At 42.8% G+C, this 20,290-nt stretch overlaps 1 protein-coding gene across 4 annotated transcripts in view; it reads right to left on the bottom strand.

Annotated features, from left to right (window-relative positions):
* Nucleotides 1-541: 541 nt before the first annotated feature.
* Nucleotides 542-20,290, bottom strand: part of enpp5 (ectonucleotide pyrophosphatase/phosphodiesterase 5) — a 27,057-nt gene continuing 7,308 nt past the window's right edge. The window contains exons 1-5 of one of the 4 annotated variants that reach the window (XM_054748412.2): nt 13,447-13,706; nt 9,232-10,126; nt 5,742-5,918; nt 3,199-3,454; nt 542-1,158 (exon numbers count right to left, since the gene is read on the bottom strand). In XM_054748412.2, the coding sequence (XP_054604387.1) occupies nt 1,110-1,158; nt 3,199-3,454; nt 5,742-5,918; nt 9,232-10,105 (1,356 nt within the window). In that variant the 5' untranslated portion in view covers nt 10,106-10,126; nt 13,447-13,706 and the 3' untranslated portion in view covers nt 542-1,109. Of the gene's footprint in view, nt 3,455-5,741; nt 5,919-9,231; nt 10,127-11,321; nt 11,385-13,446; nt 13,707-20,290 lie in introns of those variants that run through there. The other 3 variants (XM_015948186.3, XM_015948185.3, XM_054748411.2) reach the window with 3 other exon arrangements.

Below are 20,290 nucleotides of genomic sequence, written 5' to 3'. Positions count from 1 at the left end.
ATTGACTTACTCCTCAGGCCTCAACTCATTCTGCTTTCCCCTCCAGACGCTGCATTCCCGTTTCCCTGTCCGCTGGAATTCCCAGTACGTTTTTAGTTGTCGTTCTAAAAATAAAATCTATGTTTTCTCCTAATTCTGTGTCTTGGGTTGATTATGCATTTCTTGGGTTAGACATCTCCCCCTGAAACATGTTGCATGTGTTGCAGTCGATGATGCAATGCTCCCTGTCCCAATTCTGCAATTATTTGAGGTGCAGTGCGATAATTAGTATTGGGCCTTAGACCCACTCCCATTTATTTTAGACCCAATTTTCTTTTATTTGTTACAAAGCAGCCAATATTTTCCAACAACGTGGCGTCATTTAATTCATTTTCAACTACATTTTGATGGATATTTCCAGAGATTAACAGTAAAAACTACACATCGTCTCTTTGAAGATGTATTAGATTAAAATATATATAGTATAAATAATGCTCCCTTGACGTTACCTTGCTTACATTCTTCGATACAAAAACAGAAGAAAAAAAATCACCCACAAAGCATTCTGGGTTTTACAGTTTCCTTTATTTCCAGAAGACTCTTTAAACTGCTTCAACATGGCAAAGATTTGTCACTCTTATTAAATATCCACATTTCTGTCATTAAAAACTCATTCATTCATTTTAAGAATTACAAATGAATTTGGAAATATAGTGAGAATATATTTAAATTTTATACCAACACCCCAGGGAAAAATCAGACAACACTTTTTCTTTAATAAAGCATGAAAATAATCAGTTATTAATTCATATAAATGCTTTCAATATATGAATTTTAATTTAGTAAAAAAGTATACATAATCACAGTGATGTCTGTTTTGTTTTGGGACACAGGTTTCAGTCAAAAGGAGGCTAAATTAAACAAATTTTACTTGATAAGTTGCTGTAAAAATAGAAGCATCATTGATTTGGATCCTAGGTCTTCTATTCTTTCCCACAATTACGCTGATTTAAAAGCTTTTAAGAGAAGCCTTTCTCATTAAGCAGCAACTACTACCTGTGCAAATCAAACGCTACATGTCCTACAAAAGCACCCAGCAGCTGCCTTTTAGTCGCCTTCGTTTCAATCCTTTAGTGCAAATTAGGGGGTCGTTTCTCGCACGCCATGCTGAAAATAATCCTGTCAAAGAAATGACGACAAAAGCTTAAAACCTCTAAGACAAAACACTGACGAATAGCAATTGCACTTCACATTTCACCAACAATGAGGCAATGGTTATGAAACAAAACTATGGTACACGCTTGCAGACGTGCTCTCTGTTTAAAGGCAAATGGTTGTGATCGGCTCACAGAACAAACGACACTCATGAGAAGAAGCTCGACCAACACACACACGGTAGAGCGTCTGTTTCTATGTAACATTCAGAATGAACAGTGACGACGACACGTCCCCTGAAACTTCAGTGGATCCTTCAATACTTTCACTTGATCACAGTTATTTTTTTAAGAAGTAACGCCATAGTTTGGTGCACAAAGCACAAGCAGAACAAGAGGGTGGGGAATTCTACCTACAACTCAGACCTTCTTTAATTTATGACATACAAATCTGTTTTGCATTGATTTAAAAATGTCAAATAAATCAAAAGAGGCTTCTGTTGACGACCGAGGATTTTCAACAAGGTGCAGAGGAGTTGGTACGTCTCAGACTAATGTGTTTGCCGGATGGTTGCATAATAATATTTCCAGTTTTTGATTGCACCTGCTGCATACGAACAAGTGACGCTCTGTAGGATTGTCTGAAGGTGTTAGCTAGACTTAGTGCTTAAAGCTATCTCCAGAAATTTCCATCATGAATATTTTGGGGAATTTAGAGCAGAGGTGTCGACCTCTGTTCCTCAAAGGAAAATATGTTTTAGTTGTTTCTGACCCGATAAATATAACTCAGTAATGAAACCGGAATTTATTTTTTTTAATCCAGTGGTTCCCAAAGTTAGGGTCAGGACCCCACTGTGGGTCACAAAAAACAACAAAGGGGGTCCTGAGATGATTTCCAGAAATCAAGATAAAACTGATTAAAAATAATTGCGCATAATTTTTGCAAAAACTCAACTAAATTGTCATAAATGAGCTGAAGCCATTTTTAATGTCCTGAACTATTAGCTTTTCAGCATGTTTGTATTGTTTTATTGGAGATACTTGGGGTCACGGATCTTCACAATTGCTAAGCTGAAACATTTGGGAACGTAATCCTTGTCAAATTTAAAATCAGACCTTAAAAAGACTTCTTGGACAATCTGAGTGAGCCTTTTTTATCCGTAAGCTGGAAGTAATTTTCACTTTAGAAGTGGGGGGTACATGTATGTTCTAATGGGAAACAGGCTTCAACACAAATGGTTGTTTTCCGCTTGGTCCTAGAGCTCAACCAGTGTCAATTTAATATAGCGTAATATTGTTTTTGGATGGTAAAAAGTGCAGGGGTCAAAACTTGACTTTGGAAAAAGTGGGTGGGGGGACATGTCCCCCCTGTCCCCCCCCCAAAAAAAAAATTACGTCCATGCGTAAGCATCCAGAGTTTGGACTGCAGGACGACCTCCATAGTCAGACTTACACTAGAGTAAGTTCCAAGCAAACCTTTGAAGATGCTAGGGGAGTGTGGACTGCCTTTAAGAGAAGTTACAAACTCATTTTGGCAAACAAATTTTGCTTGAGCATACTGATATCTCAGAAGTTCACACTTGCCAGAACCACCAGGCTAAACTTTTCTCCTAAATGATCTCTACTCATGATGTGGAATACTGAGATGGTTTTAGGCAGAGATCACAATCAAAGCAAGGTGTATTACTTTCATTAAACCAGGCCCAGAAGCAAACTGTTTTAACGTTTCCTTTGCACCTGAAGTAATACAACATATGACTAGGATGTTAGATTAAATTCCCTTGAGCTCCAATCAGTTAACAGGAGCATAATTGCATTTTGGTGTAAAGGAGATGTTTAGGGGATGATTCTGGGTAGAGCGAAGTACCTTGGGGGAGAATAATCTCTTCTGTTTTCCTGTTCCTACAGGTGCAGATCTTCTTGCAGTAAGGGCCGGGACATCTCCCAGCTCCTGTGTTTTAATACAGGCCTCTGTTTGAAAGTCACCAGTATGACATAGAACACTAGGAACCCCAGCACCATCACCACACCGATGAACGAGCCCACAACCGGGGCGTAGGAGTACCTGTTGGCTTTAGGAGGTGTGGGTGGGTGAGCAGGAGTTGGCGTGGAAAAAGCTGGCAAGGAGGAGAGGAGGTCCTGGACGTTCAGGAGGGAGCCGTTGTTTGGTAGGGGCTGGATGGACAGGATGTGGCACATGAGAGGGTAAAGGTCAACGGAGCGCATGGAGGTCTTCACGTAATTCTGGCGAAAGGCCGGCCCACGAGCCACAAACACAGGCTGCATGCTGCGTAAAGTGTTGTCGTAGCCGTGGTTTCCCACTACGGAGAAATAAAACATTCTTATTCGTTCGCTCATTATTAATAATGCTGGGTTATTTTTAGATCTCTACCTGTTGATTGAAGAGCAGCTAAATACAGATTTATAACAAAAGCAGAAAGAAACCATCCTTCACTTAGATCTGCAGATTAGCAGCCAGACACTCTGATTTACTAGTGCACACCAGTGTAACGGAACGGAAGACTGTGTTTTTTCCCTTCGTTGCTCAAGACTAGTCTGCATGAGATTAGTCTCAAGGTCTCATGCATTCCTTCTAACCTGCTTATTTTCAGCTCAACAAAAGAATGAAGAATGAACTCTTTTCTTTTAATTAATCAATGAACTCTATTTTAATAAAGCTAATCCATCAAAGTGTTAGTCAATAAATAAGATGTGACCGATCTGTGAAATCAAAATATTAATTACTTTATTATGATCCTATAGAATATAATAAGTAATATGACTTTAAGTGTTCCAACAGGACTCATTTCACGTAGTGTTAAAAAGACATTAAACATTCCTTTCACTGATCCAATCAGAATCTTACAGATCTGACGGAGGCGTGGTTTTGATGGTGTTTGGTCATTTTTCATTCGACAATAAACCATAACATCCAAAGTATAAAACTATGCCACGCCAGCTCTTAACGCCAGTTCAAAGCGTTCCAGAGAAAGCAACGGAGTGGCCAATCCTGATCTCAACTCTTTAACCGAAAGAACAACGACAAGCTGAAAAATCCAGTCGCTATACCAACCAGCGGCAACAGTTCCTTTCAGAACAAAAGCTCATCCATCCACCGACCCAGGCTTGGGTCTAACCAGACGCCAATAACTTGTCATGAACCCGGAAGTAACTCAAAGACTGTTTTGATCGGAACCGCGGCTTTTCCTACCGGCTCGGTTCCTGAAAGGGTCCACTGGACCTCGATATTCCTGATCTACAGAGTACTTCCCGAAGGGTAGGTAGACCGGCATGATGGTGTCTCATGTGTTTCTGAACTTCCGAACCAAAGCTTAATGCGAAACAACATCTTCAGTTCCCGTCAGAACAAACGCTTCTTCGGATTTGTTGGTTCTGATTTGACATCACACGTCATCCATTCACTGTCTCATCCATTTTAGTTACACCATGCATTTAGTTTTAAAGTCAGTCAAGTTTAATTTGTTATTAATAAAATTCTTAACTTTTAAACTTGACTCTCTCTCTTCTGTTGTCTCTGGGTAAAGACGTAGCGGTTATCTAATCCCTGCATTAAAAAGATCCAATCTTCTGGTTTAAATGATCCACCGATCCGTAAGGTAGATTTCATATTTCTTATGGAATCCCACGCCTTATGGCTCATTAAATAACTGTAATCTATTTCACTACACCATTGTGCACATGTAAAACCGTTTTTAGTCAGTAAACTTTTGAGTTATTTTCAGAGGCCATACATTCACTCTGAATGAGTCCTGACCCAAGTAGCTGTTACCTGGACTCTTCCATGACCATTTCGCCCTAATTCTCCTACCTTAAATCACCCTGACTGCTGTCTGCTGCAGCTAAAACGCTAATCAGCTCATAAATATCCACCAGCCTCACGACTAGGACTCAGCAGCTCTTCCTTCCAGCTGCAGGCTCCTTGTGCTCAATTTACTAATTAACAAGCTTCCAGCCATGGCAGAAAGAAGAAATTAAATGAGCCAATCCCTCTACTACCCAATCTCAGTCTGACACCTCTAATTTGAGAACCAGCTCCAACATGTTTGAAATTATATTTCAAGGCAGTAAAATAAAAAAACCACTACACACACCCAGGAGAAGCTATTCTGCCTTCTCTCATAGTTCATTAAACTTGGTGTAACATATGCTTACGTTGGCTCAGGGATTAAAATAAGTCACCTGTGAAGCTATTAAAATGGGCCATTCCCATCTGTACCGGGTCGGCCCGGGCCGGGTAGCCCCAGTCGGCCCCAGCCTGGCCCGGTTGATTCCACACATCCTTGTCTTAAGCCCATGTGGGCTGATTCTACCCACCAATCAGAGGCTTGCTCTAGTGGAAGGTGTGAGTTTGCTGTCAGCAGTGGGTGTGTTGGCCCTGGTCGGCCTGAAGCAGACCCCCTCGAGAAGAGGGCTGAGAATGAGCCTTGGTTGGCCCGGAAAAATACCAGGCCACCCAGATATGTAAACAACCTACGCTACCCGGCCCGGGCCGACCCGGTACAGATGGGAATGGCCCATTAGAGCCCTTTTGTGGGCAGCTTTATAACCTGCAGCGCGACAAACTAGTGATGGCGTCTGCAAACGTACACATAAAAGATCCGCTCCTGTTCTGCATGATGGTCCAGCCCTCTTTAGCTTCCAAGAGGATGGGCATGATCCTGGTGTTGTGCTGATAATGAAGTCGCTCTGGGATGTGTTCCTTCTTGTATGCCACCATGTTCGGGTTTGCGTCCAGGAGTGAGGCGTACACCTCGTCGAGCTTCCCTGTCAGAAAGAAACCAAAAACAATATTCTGGCGGTGTTTAATCCTGGTCTTGGAGGGCCACTTACCTGCATGTTTTCTATGTCCCAGCACCAACCCACTTGGACTTAATCAATGGGAGACTGGCTTCTGAAGAACTAGTGGATATGCTGAGGAAGTGATTCAGTCATTGAATCAGGTGTGCTGGAGCAGGGAACTGCTGAAATATGCACTCAACCCTCTCTCTCCAGTCTGCTGCTTTCGTTATTGAATCGAGTCTGAACAAGGTTCTGTATGTCTGTAAAAATCTAGATTAGCTATTAACTGGAACCTAACTGGGTTGCAGTCAATGGAATCCAATAAATGATCATTAATTAAACAAGTGGACGGGCTTTCGCCCAAGGAGGACAGCCTGAAGAGGAAACGTGGGCTCACCCCTTGTGGGAGGGTCCAAAGGGGTCAGTGCAATGTGTGATGGGTGGTGGCCGACCTTGGCGGTCTGATCTTTGGCTACAGAAGCTGGCTCTAGTCTGACTCACTTCGACGCATGGCTCTGGCTCCAGAACCAGTTTCCTTGAGAGGGACTGGACACTCTACCACTCTGGAGTTGCTCCCACTGAGAGGCACCGAGCAGGGGTGGGCATACTAGCACCCCATCTTGGTGCCTGTGCATTAGGGTTTACCCCGGTGAACGACAGAGTAGCCTCCCTCTGCCTACATATGGGGGGACAGGTCCTGACTGTTGTCTGCACTTATGCACCAAACTACAGTTCACACTACCCACCCTTTTTGGAGTCCTTGGAGAGGATACTAGAGAGTGCTCCTTCCGATGACTCCCTCGTTCTGCTGGGGGACTTTAACACTCTCGTGGGCATCAAAAGAGAGACCTGGAGAGGTGTGGTGGGGAGGAACGCCCCCTGATCTGAATTCGAGTGGTATTTTGTTATTGGACTTCTGTGTTCGCCATGGATTGTCCATAATGAACAACATGTTCAGACATAAAGATGTCCATATGTGTTCCTGGCACCAGGATACCTTAAGCCGCAGCTCGATGATCGACTTTGTTGTCATCTCATCTGATCTGTGGTCTCATGTCTTTAACACTCGGGTAAAGAGAGGGGCGGAGCTGTCAACTGACCACTACCTGGTGGTGAGTTGGATTCGATGGTGGGGGAGGATGCTGGTCAGACCAGGCAGGCCCAAGTGTATTGTTAGGGTCTGCTGGGAACGTCTGGCGAAGTCTCCTGTCAGAAGAAATTTCAATTCCCACCTCCGACAGAAATGTTCTGAGGGAGGCAGGGAACATTGAGTCCAAGTGGGCCATGTTCCATGCTTCCATTGTCAAGGCGGCCGACTGGAGCTGCGGCCACAGGGTTGTGGATGCCTGTCATGGTGGCAATCCCTGAATCTGCTGGTGGAGCTGAAGAAAGAGTCCTATCAGGCCTTGCTCCTCACAGCAGTGAGAAAAAAATAGAGAGCTGCCGCAACTTCAGTCAGAGGTAATAATGAATGATAATGGGAAGCCCTAGCTCATTGATTCTATCTGCCAATCGAAGGCTCCCCATAATGGTAGGCATGTATTTGAGCCAGCCAATCAGCCGTAGTGGGTGCGCTGGCCTATGCCAGCCCTGAGCTGTGTATGTATGTATGTATGTGTATATGTATGTATGTATGTATGTATGTATGGATGGATGGATGGATGGATGGATGGATGGATGGATGGATGGATGGATGGATGGATGGATGGATGGATGGATGGATGGATGGATGGATGGATGGATGATTAAATGAGAACAAGTGATTAACGCTCCTTCTTTATGACCAAAAGTGAATTTCTGCCTTTAGATGATGTCATGTCATCCAGTAGGTCTACAGAACTTTCTATTATATCTATTTATAATTGTATTTCTATTTCTTGTCTGGGGTATTTTGTGACTATTACTACAATTTTTAAGGGGGGTGAATTGGACCATTCATTGTTTATTTTCTAAATAAGAAAAATGTCTCCTCTTTAACAGAGCAGGACATTGGTCTGTAAAGTGTCCTAACATGAACAGAAGACTTCTGCATGAATGTTCTGTTGACAAAAGACTGGAAGCTGGAGAAAAGTTGTCAGCACAGTGGTGGGGGGTTGATGGTTTGGGCACCTTGCAGTACTTCCCTTACATTAAGAGAGCTTTGCATTAACGGATGTCTACAAACCTGAATGAAAATCCCTCTACAACCTTGAGAGAGACTGGTTAAGTCCTCCAGAAAACAAAGAGTGTCCTGCTAATTGTGGTTCTGCTGGATCAGAGCCTGCACTTTGACCTCATTGTCCTTTAACTAATAATCACTTTGTGTCTTTGTACACTTGAAATTTAATTTGAATACTTTTTGAAATGGGTAAAGATCAGATCCTTTCTATAAAAACTTTATTTTTGCAGTGAATGTATCTATTAAAGGGGCCATATCATGGAAAATCCACTTTTGGAGTTTTTTACTATGTGATGTTGTTATTCCATCATAAAAAAAAACTCCAACCCCATTTTCGGTTGCATTTGTGCATTTTCTTTTTCAGCTGCAAATTTTGAGTTTTACAGGTGAGGTGACAAATGTCTGGTTACAGACTTGATAGTAAATGGTAAGTGTTGGGCTGGGTTAGCGTAGTTTTGTGCACGTTCACACCCCGGCCTTAGCAGTAACCTTTTTCGTACGTGTTAGCTGCTACGATATTTTCAATCTTTTATTAGTAAACCGTTTAAAATTGACTAATCTGCTTTTTGTTTGTATTTTTACTTTCTTTGTTTATTTAGCCAGTGTGAGTCCATGTGAGGTAAGCAGAGTAAAAGAACTAAAATGCAACGACCGATTTCAAAGATCTTTAGAGACACAAAATATTTTGCTGAAAATAATCAATAAAACTAAAATATAAAACCATGAAATCTGCTTCAGCTGGCTAAATAAATTACTGCTGACACCACTGGGATTCAAACCCATGTCAGCACATGGCAAAACCAAGATGGCAGGCAGACAGACACCGTTACCACTGGACTACCACAGCTGAGGTGGCAACTGCCTCGCCCAAGATGCTGTTGTAGGCACGTTTTGTCGGAGATGGGTGCCTTTAGATGGTGGAGTTTCGCTTAAATGAAGGGTTTTTTTTTTTTTTGGGTATAAATTCAGGCTGACATAAAAAAAATGACATCTCAATAGTGCCAACGGTAATATTTGATCACATATTGTGCCTACCTTTGTTCTCAAAGGTTTAAAATAAATTGGCCTATAAGCTTTATTCAGCTGTTACAGGTAACGTCTTGTTAGCTGTGTATTTTCTCTAAATGCACTGGTTTTTACCTTCTTTGGGCAGGATTCCCACCACCGGACTCTTGTCCACCCAGGTGTACAGCTCTCTGTCCACATACTCATCCAGTTCTATGATCTTCTCAGGAGAAAGCTGGGCCATCCCATGGTCACTGGTCACAATGAGGTTGACTTTATCATCCAGCCCAGCTTTCTTCAGCTCACTCATGAGGAAGCCGAGCTTCTCATCAATCCCTGCAATGATTGCATCCATCAGTGGGCTCTGAGGACCCAGGTTGTGCCCGCTCTCATCTGGCTCCTCCCAGTACAGAACTCCAAAGTCCACTGCTTCCTCTTTAGAAGCAGAAAACCACTCAACAATCTGCTGCACTCTGTGTTCAAAGGACACTGATGCGTTGTACTGGAGGTACCGATTAGGGAACATGCCATGGATCTGGACATCGGACCCGGGCCACATTGCTGCTCCACTCCGCCCTCCGTCTCTCTGAATGGTCACCCAGAGTGGCACGGCCTCCTCCCACCACCTGGAGTCATACATGCTGTCTGTCTCCATGGAGAAGGACTTGTTGACAGCAGGGTCGTACATCTCATTGGCCACGATGCCATGTGTCTCGGCATACAACCCTGTAACCATGCTGTAATGGTTGGGGTAGGTCTTGGTGATATACGTGTTTTCCACAAACTCAACCTTCACCCCCTTGTCCATGATTCTGCGGAAGTTGGGCGTCGGGACACGGTCAATGTAGTCCCAACGGAAGCCATCAAAGGACAGGAGAAGCAGCTTGGGGCGGTCCTTCACACCGTGATCCTGATGGTGATTTGGAGTATCCAAGGAGACAATAGGCAGAAGTACAGCCCACAGGTGGAGAAGAGGACTGCAGCATCTGGGCACTAAACAGCTCAGCATTGTGGTGATAAATGACTCGACCTAAAAAACACAAACTTTGTGTGAAAACTTAAAGATAATAAACTGCATATGCAACAGGAAGTGTCACAAACACTTAGGCCTAGTCCACACGTAGCCGGGGTTTTTTTAAAAACGAATATCCGCCCCTCCAAAAACTTGCATCCACACCACCTCATTTTAAAAAATCTCTGTCCACACGTACCCGGATAAATACGTTGTTAAGGACATGCCAGACCTGTAGGCGGCAGTACTTCCCCCGTTCTTAACCTCGTCCTTCGTCTGTGGTCTTCCACAAGGAGCAGTAATTCCGCTTGCAAAAACAAACAAGCAGAAAGCGCTTGGACAATTGATAAAGCGAGCGCAGCTCTGAGCGCATCCATGCTGTCGGCTAGTGTAAACACAGGTCGCATACGTGATGTCAGCATTTTTTTTGTCGCGGAAAGTGACGTTGTGGACCTTAAAACTCCGGTTTTGTCTGTCCACACGCAGACACCCAAAACGGAGAAAACGCAGATCTTCACTTTGGCCGGAGTTTTTAAAAAGATCCGTTTTCGTGTGAAAAAAACTCCGTTTTCGTGTGGATGACAGGCCAAAACGTAGAAAAATATCTACGTTTTGGCAGATCCCCGGCGACGTGTGGACAGGGCCTTAGTTCAGTCATTTGTAGTGCTATATGAGAACAAAAGGCACCTGGCTGGAATCCTTTGTTGGTTCCAAAACGTGTTAAATTATCATTAGAAAAGTCTTCTCACATTGAAGCCTATTCATACTTATCCATCTGCAGGTGTGCATAGACATGCAGAGGGTGATGGACACGTGCACGATTTTTTTAAAACTGGCCATTGAAGCTAGAGATCTGTACAGATCCATACACAAAAAGGAATCAGGCCTCAAACCCAGAATCGGTCCACTTCTACACAACATGCAAGTAACTGGAGACAAATCCTATGACCCCTCAGGAACTCCACAAGGGCAAAGATCAGGTCCACATCAAGCAAGTTTATAACTGCTAAAATACTTTATCTGCTGCCAAAATAAATACAATTTTCATGAGAAACTTGCACCTTTGAATTTCAGATGATAAATACCAAGCAGAAATCTGCATAAATTCAACTGATTTAAACTAAATTGAGACATTTTATGGAAAAACGTTGAAACAATAAGTTATCTACAATCACCAGTTTTTGGCTTTGGTCTATAAGTGACATTTACTCACTCTAATGGTGGTATTTTCCCCATACAGTGCTGGTCTGCAGCAGCTGCTTGAGGTGTGCACTTGCTATGGAGAGAAACACGATATTATATTCAACCCCAACAAGAGTGTTTTCATGATTATCGGAACAAAAGATGATCAAAAAGGAACATTCTCCTCCTCTTACTTTGCCAATCAGGTTTTGGATGTAGTTCACAATAGTGATGTGTCGGTCGCGAACGAACGGCTCTAAGAGCCGGCTCTTTGAAGAGAACGACGGGAGCCGGCTCGTCATTGGGAGCCGTCCCCTCCCCCCCTCCCCTCTTGCTTTGGTGAAAGCTACAGGCGATTGGTCAACATGTGTAACTGCGTGTCCAGACTGTCCACACACAGAGCAGAAGGGGCGGGGAAGAGGGAGGATCAGACTCAGACACACAGCAGAGCACCTGCGGGCGGCGGGAGACGAGAGGAAATGAGGAGGAGGCAAAAGGCGAGCGAGAGAGAGGAGAGTGCGACAAAGACGGTGAGAAAATGAGCGCCAGCAGTCGGGAAGTGGAGATTTCTTAAAGTGTTCAGTTAATAAATCCATCGGAATGATAAATATTTAATATATTGCATTTTTTTTACATTAGTAAATCATTTTACACATAGTTTTGCATTATTTTGGTTATAAATGTACTCTACGCAACAGAAAATCTGAGGAGCCACTTGGTGAGCCAAAAGAGCCGGCTCTCTAAAAAGAGCCGGAATTCCCATCACTTGTTCACAAGGTGAAATATGATCTATGTGATGATGATGATGATGTGCAGCGTCAATGCTGTAGAATGTATGCCTCAGCTAATATGCTAGCTCGAAAATTCTATATGTGCACAGAAGTAGGGATGCACCGATACCTCTTTTTTTTCAAACCGATACGATACCGATACTTGGATCTGAGTACTCGCCGATGCCGATTACCGATACCGATTCTTCCACCACACAAAAAAATTCAATGATTTGGAATACAGATTTTGTTTTCTTCTCTGCTTTCAACAGGAGAAGACTGTGAGGTAGATAAAAAGTAAAATACATGACTGGAAATCATCACAAAACTAAAATATTAGGTGAACAGAAATGTCAAGTTACAGAGAAGCCATTTGCAAGCAACTGCATTGGTATCGGTTAACTTTTACCGATACCGATACTGGTATTGGTATTGGCACCGGAACCGATACCAGTATCGGTATCAGTGCATCCCTAAACAGAAGATGTGAAGATAGAGCTCTTTAGAGCTTACTGTTCTCCACTGAGCTATGGTGCCAGTTTAAGATGGAAAAGATGAGAAAGTTAAAGGTTGCACATAACGATGCATTCAGGATATTACTCAAACTTCCCAGATGTACTAGTGCGAGTCATATGTTTGCAATGCGTAATGCACCTGGATTTAACGCTCTATGGAGGAATTTCATGCACAAATTCATGTGTAGATTAAATAGCTCTGATAATGAGAAAATTAAAGCCTTAGCCTCTCCTGCACACAGTGACACCAGATATACATCTGTTACTGGAAATATTGGATTAGTGCTCTATTTACATTTTGGTCTACTTGATAATTTTGAGCTTTTATGTAGTTTCTTTATAGCCAATGTTATTATGTATTCTTATTTGTTCTTTTAAACTGATACATTTAATTGTATGCATTTTATTGTTCTTGTATTTCGATCAATGTTTAAATGTTTTGGACCGATGTGTCTGTTAATAAAGCATTCATTCATTCATTTAATGGTTGTCTGGTAAAATAATTAATCCATCGTTTCTCTTGGTAATAAACTGATTAGTCCAGGATGACCTTAAAAGCAGCATTTGTCACCTGAACGCATCATCTCTGTATATGATGGTGACGTCATTAGGGAACTGTTCTAAACTGCAGTGCAGCTATTGAGCGAACAAATTATCTCATTAAGCCTTCTGCCCGGTGCATTAAAGAGCAAATGTTCTAGTTTTAATGTTTTATTTAGATGTTTTTATTTAGCAAACCTACTAAAAAAAACAATACATTAAATAAAAGCAAGAGGGTGGTGGAGATAACAGCGAGCCCGCTTCCGTCGGCTTCATAAGGGAGAAGAGTGAGATATTCAAAAAGCTGCTGTCGACATGTCAACATGTTTACCTTGTTATCAGACCCAGACACGGCTCGGTCCAGTCAGGGCACGCCGAGATAAACAGCCGGAAGTCCCGCCTAGATCACCCCGCCGTGTCGGTACCGTTTACTTCCAGTCATCAAAAGCAGAAACCGGACCGTGTGTGAGGCCCGGTACCGGGATATGTTGCGTTCACTGCCCACAGGTGCAGGTTTCTACTCGGGAGCAGGAGGAGGAGCTGCAGTCCCTCACGCTTCTCCTCCAGACAAAGTGCTCTGCTCTCAGTGACGTCATATGAAGCGCGGGAGAGGGGGTTCTCAGCAAACGGGGTTTATCCAGGAAAAGTAAAAATAAAACCAGACCCTCTTTTGGTCTCTTGCAACCTTTCTCCAGATTATTTATGTTGTTAAACTGACTCAAAAATATCCTCCAGCTGCATAGTTCCAGGCCAGGCATGTCCAATATGAGGCCCGGGGGCCATTTGCGGCCGTCATAGGGACTATGGCCCCCAATTGCATTTGTAGAATGATTAGTTTGTTTCTCCAGCCGGTTGTTAATCTAGAATGATTTTTTTCTAGCTGGGTTCGAATGACACACAGGCTTCAGAGGAGGTGTATCTCTACAAACCAAAAGAGTCCCTGTCAGGTCTTGTAAAAGAGCAGGATGTGTGTGTCCCCTTAAAATGGTGATGAGCTCTCTCTTGATTCAAACCCCGCTTTGCAACATTTTTGTATTTTTACTAAAATGCCTATTCCTAACCTATTTTGGAGAGTGTAAACCAAAACTATCGCCATTAAATATGTGTGCATTCTAAATAAAAAAATAAATCCATTTTTTTGGTCAGTAAGAAGTATTAAATGCCTGTATTTGATGTAGTGCCTTCTAAAGTCTTAGAGCCCCCCAAGGCACTTTACAACACAATCAGTCATTAACACACATTCTCCTGCGCACCGTCGCCTAACTTCATTGTTTTGTTTAGAAAAGTTTGGACACCACTGTCATGTGGCATGCCTTGATATGCTAATGTTGAAATTGCCAACTTCTCTCTTTTTCCCCTGAATATAATATTTCAACTTTTTTCCTTAACATTTATTGTTTAATTTTGACATTATTACTTGATCCTTTCATTGCAGTTGCACTAATATAGTAGAGTAAAGATGGCTGCCACCCCAGAAGCACAGAAAATAGATTTATGATTAGTTTAAAAATGATTCAGGAAACATTTCACCTTTGCCAGTGCATTTTCTTAAATAAAATCAACAAATTGTGTTGACGAATTTATTATATTAAATATTGTTCAATTTGTTTCTGTTATTCTTTCTATATCTATTTGTTTAATTAGATGAAATCTTCCTAGCCGATATTGTTTTCTTATGCTTTTATGACGCTTGATGTTCTTTTTGATATCCTGACTGGCTGCAGAAATCAAATCTGTTCGGCCTCAGACTGCAGCACTGTTGCTGCACAAAGACATTTATATCAGTGGTTTGTCCCATAAGTGTGTATTACAAATGAACTTCTCAAATAAAAGAGGATGACACAACAAACACTGCACCTAGTGAAGAGGTAAAAGGAGCATGGAGCCTAAATCTGAGGAAACATGTCACCCTGACTGATGGATGTACAGGAAATGGAACTTTTCTTCACATGAGTCAAATAAAGAAATCAGTGATATCAAAAAGTATTAAAAGGGGACTCATTGGTGATAAAACCTCGAAAATATTGGTTTGCGGTGATGTCATTGTACAGAAAAAAGGTGACACTGGCTGTAATGGCATAAACTGTCCACAAGGTGTCACCCAAGTCCTGTGTCTAGGAAACCACTGGTTTTGTTTCTCTGCAACATTTTTAATCATTTTTAGGCAAAATTTTGAAAGAATAACTTTTCATTCAGAACAATTCACACAATTGTCCAAACACCCCAGATCCATTTAAAAATGAAACACTTTTGATTATCTTACTCTTATTAAATACATCCAGACATCTCCTGGGCAGAAAACATCTCAGCGGTCATCAAGAAGGCCCAACAGCGGCTGCACTTCCTGAGAGTCCTCAGGAAGTACAAGCTGAACACCGACCTGCTGCTGACCTTCTACCGCTCGTCCATGGAGAGCCTGCTAACCTACTGTATTACGGTATGGTACGGCAGCTGCACCAAGGTGGATAGAGTGAGGCTTCAGAGTGTGGTAAAGACAGCACAGAAGATCATCGGCTGTCCTCTCCCCTCCATGATGGACATTTATTCCTCCCGCTGTCTCAGTAGGGCAGCAAACATCATCAAGGACAGCTCCCACCCTGGCTTCAACATGTTCAGACTGCTTCCCTCAGGGAAACGCTACAGGTGCATTTCTTCCCCAAAGCAATAACCACCCTGAACTCACACGTGCACCGATAACACAGCCCCCCACTTCCCACTTCCTCCATTGACCACCACTATCTATTGATACCAAATTCCTTGTGCAATAATATACTGTCCATATGTACATAGCGCTGCAGAAGTGTCCCCCCCAAGTATGTTTGTGTTACACTGAGTAGGAGATGCTCTGTATCTCACTTTACACCTGTATAGTGACAATAAAGGCATTCTATTCTATTCTATCTATAAAACATCCCACATCCATACCGTTTAACTATTTACACTGATGTGATAAACCTTTGAGACTTTTAGTCATTTCTATATGTCCCGAAGAACATTGAGCTAAACAGGGAAAATACAAAAATTAATCCACCAAACACAGATTATTGCTGCAGGCATGAATGTTCATTTGTGACTAAACAGGCCTACTAAAATAGGACAAATAACTGGATGTATTCTGATTTTCTGGCTCATTAAATAATATTTTGAATGAAGAAAACAAGATTTTGTGGTTTGACCTTTTACTTCAAATCCAGGTCCTCTACCACAGTTGTGAGAATTTGAGGGTTTTCAGCACGAACTTGTTCAAACGCTTTGCCATTGTTGAGCATACTCACAAACTATACAAGTTAGATTTATTTAATGCAAACAAATCTTTTTATTGTATTTTGGTAGTTTGCTTTCTAGTGTCTTTGTTTTGAAAATGTGTGTTCTTGACAACAAGTGAAGATTGGTGCTCTTTTTTTACCATGAAGTTAAATTAAAAGGGTAAATATTGCTAAACCTTCTCCATCTTTAGAAGTGTGTATTTGCATCACCAGATTGAATTACTGTATAGGGCTGCACAAAATCACTGTGATGGGCCTTTGGACACCTCTGATTGGTGAGGTTTACCTAAATCTGGTCTTGCTGAATTCTCAGGTTGGCCTTTATGAAACAGTGAACTGCTGCTGCAGGAATTCATGAAGAAAGTAAAATATTACAATTGGGAATAGGTCATCAGTGTGTAACGGGTGACTGCGAAGAGAAAGAGCTCTTTTATGTGAGAGAGTATTTAGTTCTTATTTTTTGATAAACATTTCCATCTTAGAGATTTTTTAACGATATTTTAAACTCATTATTGTTTTTAAAGGTTTCTTCTTACATTTTTTAACTTACAAATTTTCTATCCATCTATTTTTGGCCGCTTATCCGGGGTCGGGTAGCAGGGGCAGTAGCCTAAGCAAGGAGGCCCAGACTTCCCTCTCCCCGGCCTCTTGGGCCAGCTCCTGCGGGGGAATCCTAAGGCGTTCCAGAGACATAGTCACTCCAGCATGTCCTGGGTCTCCCTTTAGGTCTTCTCCCAGTTGTTTGTGCCCAGAAAGCCTCACCAGGGAGGCGTCCAGGGGGCATCCTAACTAGATGCCCGAGCAACCTCAACAGGCTCCTCTCGATGTGGAAGAGCAGCGCATCTACTCCGAGCCCCTCCCGGTTGACCGAGCTTCTCACCTTAACTCAAAGGGAGAGCCCAGCCACTCTGCGGAGAAAACCAATTTTTGTCGCTTTTATCCGTGATCTCATACTTTCCGGTCACCACCCAAAGCTCGTGACCATAGATGAGGGTTGGAACGTAGATTGACAAGTAAATGGAGAACTTTGCCTTCTGGCTCAGCTCTCTTTTTACCACGACAGATTGGTACAACATCTGCATCACTGCAGATGCAGCACCACTCTGCCTATTAATGGTAGATGAAATGGTAAATGGCCTGTATTTGATATAGCACCTTCTAGAGTCCTGGAACCCCCCAAGGCGCTTTACAGCACAATCAGTCATTCACCCATTCACACACACATTCACACACTGGTGGGGATGAGCTACGATGTAGCCACAGCTGCCCTGGGGCGCACTGACAGAGGTGAGGCTGCCGAGCACTGGCGCCACCGGTCCCTCCGACCACCACCAGCAGGCAACGTGGGTTAAGTGTCTTGCCCAAGGGCACAACGACAGCTACAGACTGAGCGGGGCTCGAACCTGCAACCTTCCGATTACAGGGCGAGCGCTTAACTCCTGTGCCACCGTCGTATTAATCTCGCATTCCATCTTTCCCTCACTCGTGAACAAGACCCCGAGATAATTAAACTCCTCCACTTGGGCAGGACCTCATCCCTGCCCTGGAGAAGGCACTCTACCCTTTTCCAAGTCAAGTCCACGATCTTGGATTTAGAGGAGCTGATTCTCATCCCAGCTGCTTCACACACGCCTGTGAACCGCTCCAGTGAGAGCCGGAGATCACACTGATGAAGCCAACAGGACCACGTCATCTGCAAAAAGCAGAGACTCAATCCTTAGGCCACCAAAATGAATCCCGTCAACACCTTGGCTGCACCTAGAAATCTGTTATTCTAGTTATGAACAGAATTGGTGACAAAGAGCAGCCTTACTCTGATGTTTGCAGATGATGTCGCTGTTGTTGCTCTGATCTCCAACAAGGGGGGCAGTGAACAGCCAACCATCAATGAGGAAAATGAGGAACGACGTTCTTCAGAAGGAGGTGTTTTTCTTCACTGAGCTGTTCTGAAGAGCTAAAACTGTTGCCTACAGATCCATTTCTTCAATAATGAAGGTTTGTTAAGAGGAGAATTCTCCACAATGCTGTAAAATGTGTATTTTTCTGCCTATTGTGACGATAAGTGAGAGTAGCTGTTGGTTTTGTTTTGTTGCATTGTGTTTTAGAGGTCATTGTGTGTTTAAAACAATGTGATATACAGTATGCAGTGAGGTATGCATTTGTACATTATGAAACTCACTGACGGCCATTGTTTTGAAGAAAAACATTCTTGATCATTGTTCAGAAGTCGGTAGAACCATCCTTCTGTTGTCAGCATTATGAATCAGTTAGAGGATGCCTCAGATTCTCTCTGGTTATTTAGAGTTTTTAAATTAAGTATTTTATGATACTGGGTAAATACCAAGTCTTTGGAATTAATGTAACATGCCCATCACAAACTGAATGAACTAAACAAAAATATTAAAATGAGCTTCTGTAGACAATAAACACAATCAGGGGGGGGGGGGGGGGGAACATTGTGAAGACGTTTTTTGCCTCCTTTCAGATTTCCTGCAAATTAACCTTTTAATTACAATTTAATTTATTAAAGGTTCCATATCATGAAAAATCCATAGTTATTTATTTTAGCATTTTACCATGTGATATTGTCATTTCCTCATGAGAAATACCCCCCAAACCCTTTTTTGGCTGCATTTGTGCCTTTTTCCTGCCTCAGCTTCACTTTTTTCTAAATTAATTTCAGACCTGCATCCAGTAGAAAAAAGCCCATCAGGCATTTCTCCTAACCCTGATGCTAGTCTTGAATCTGAAACCTGCCTCCCCTGGAAGTAGGTCACTAACTCCCACTTTCTCTTTCGCTAACTCCCATTTTCTCTTGTTCGCTCTTCCTTCTTCCATCTCAGGAACATTGCTAAGCTGAGTCTCATTCTGTCTCGCTCTGATCTTGAGACAGTTCTCCACACCTTCATCTCCTCACGCTTAGACTACTGTAACTCTCTTTTCACGTGTCTGAGCAGAACCTCCCTGAACCGTCTACAGGTGGTTCAGAACGCCTGTGCTCGGCTTCTGACCAAGTCCTCCAAACACACCCACATCACCCCGCTTCTCCTCCAGCTTCACTGGCTGCCAGTCAACTTCAGGGTTCATTTCAAGATCCTGGTTCTGGTCTATAGGGCCTTACATGGACAAGCACCATCTTACATTGGTGATCTTTTTAGTCCCCACACCCCCAGCAGGTCCCTGAGGTCCAGTGATCAAAGCCTACTGGTTGTGCAGCACCAGGCTAAAGACCAAAGCTGACAGATTGTTACAGACGCTGTCTGTTTTGTGGCCACAAGATGGCCTCGGTGCTCCTCCTGATCTCCTGGCTCCAGCTGAGCCAGGTGTCGCACATTATCTGATCAGGGAGCTTCCTTTAAAAGCCAGCTCCCTCTGTCATTCGGGGAGGGAAGCTTAGCAGAGGCCTGAGTGTTAAAGCTGGTGTTCCTCTTTTCCCTCCTAGAGCTGACTTATTTAGTCTCGTTGTGCAACCTGTGTGGTTTGGTTATTCTTCCTAGTTCAGAGCTCGCTTTTCGTCTTCTTTAAAATTCTCGTTAAAGAGTTCAGCTCACCCTTTTGGTGGAGCTTTTTGTGTTTATTATTACTCGTTAAAGAGTTCAGCTCACCCTTCTGGTGGAGTTTTTTGTGTTTAACTCATTCCCTTAGTTTCCCGGTTTAGTCCCGGCGTTTTGTGTTTATTAATATTATTGTTCTTTGGCCAGTCCTGGATGGTCCTTGTGTTTTGTATTATCATTAATTCCCCAGTGTGGACATCCTTTCGGTTTTGTATTCATTGTTCCTTTGCCTGCATAAAGCAGCGTTTTTAGTTAATAAACTCCTCTAAGAGAGTAAATCTTGGTTTGGTCTGGTTTTACACACATTTTTCTTTACGCCCTCAAACCATCATCTCCTAGACGAGCTGGGGGTCGT

This window comes from Nothobranchius furzeri, chromosome 2, assembly GCF_043380555.1.
Source record: "Nothobranchius furzeri strain GRZ-AD chromosome 2, NfurGRZ-RIMD1, whole genome shotgun sequence".
NCBI classification, from domain to species: domain Eukaryota; kingdom Metazoa; phylum Chordata; class Actinopteri; order Cyprinodontiformes; family Nothobranchiidae; genus Nothobranchius; species Nothobranchius furzeri.
The sequence above is the reverse complement of the archived record's forward strand: the minus strand, read 5'-3'. Positions and strand labels throughout refer to the sequence as shown.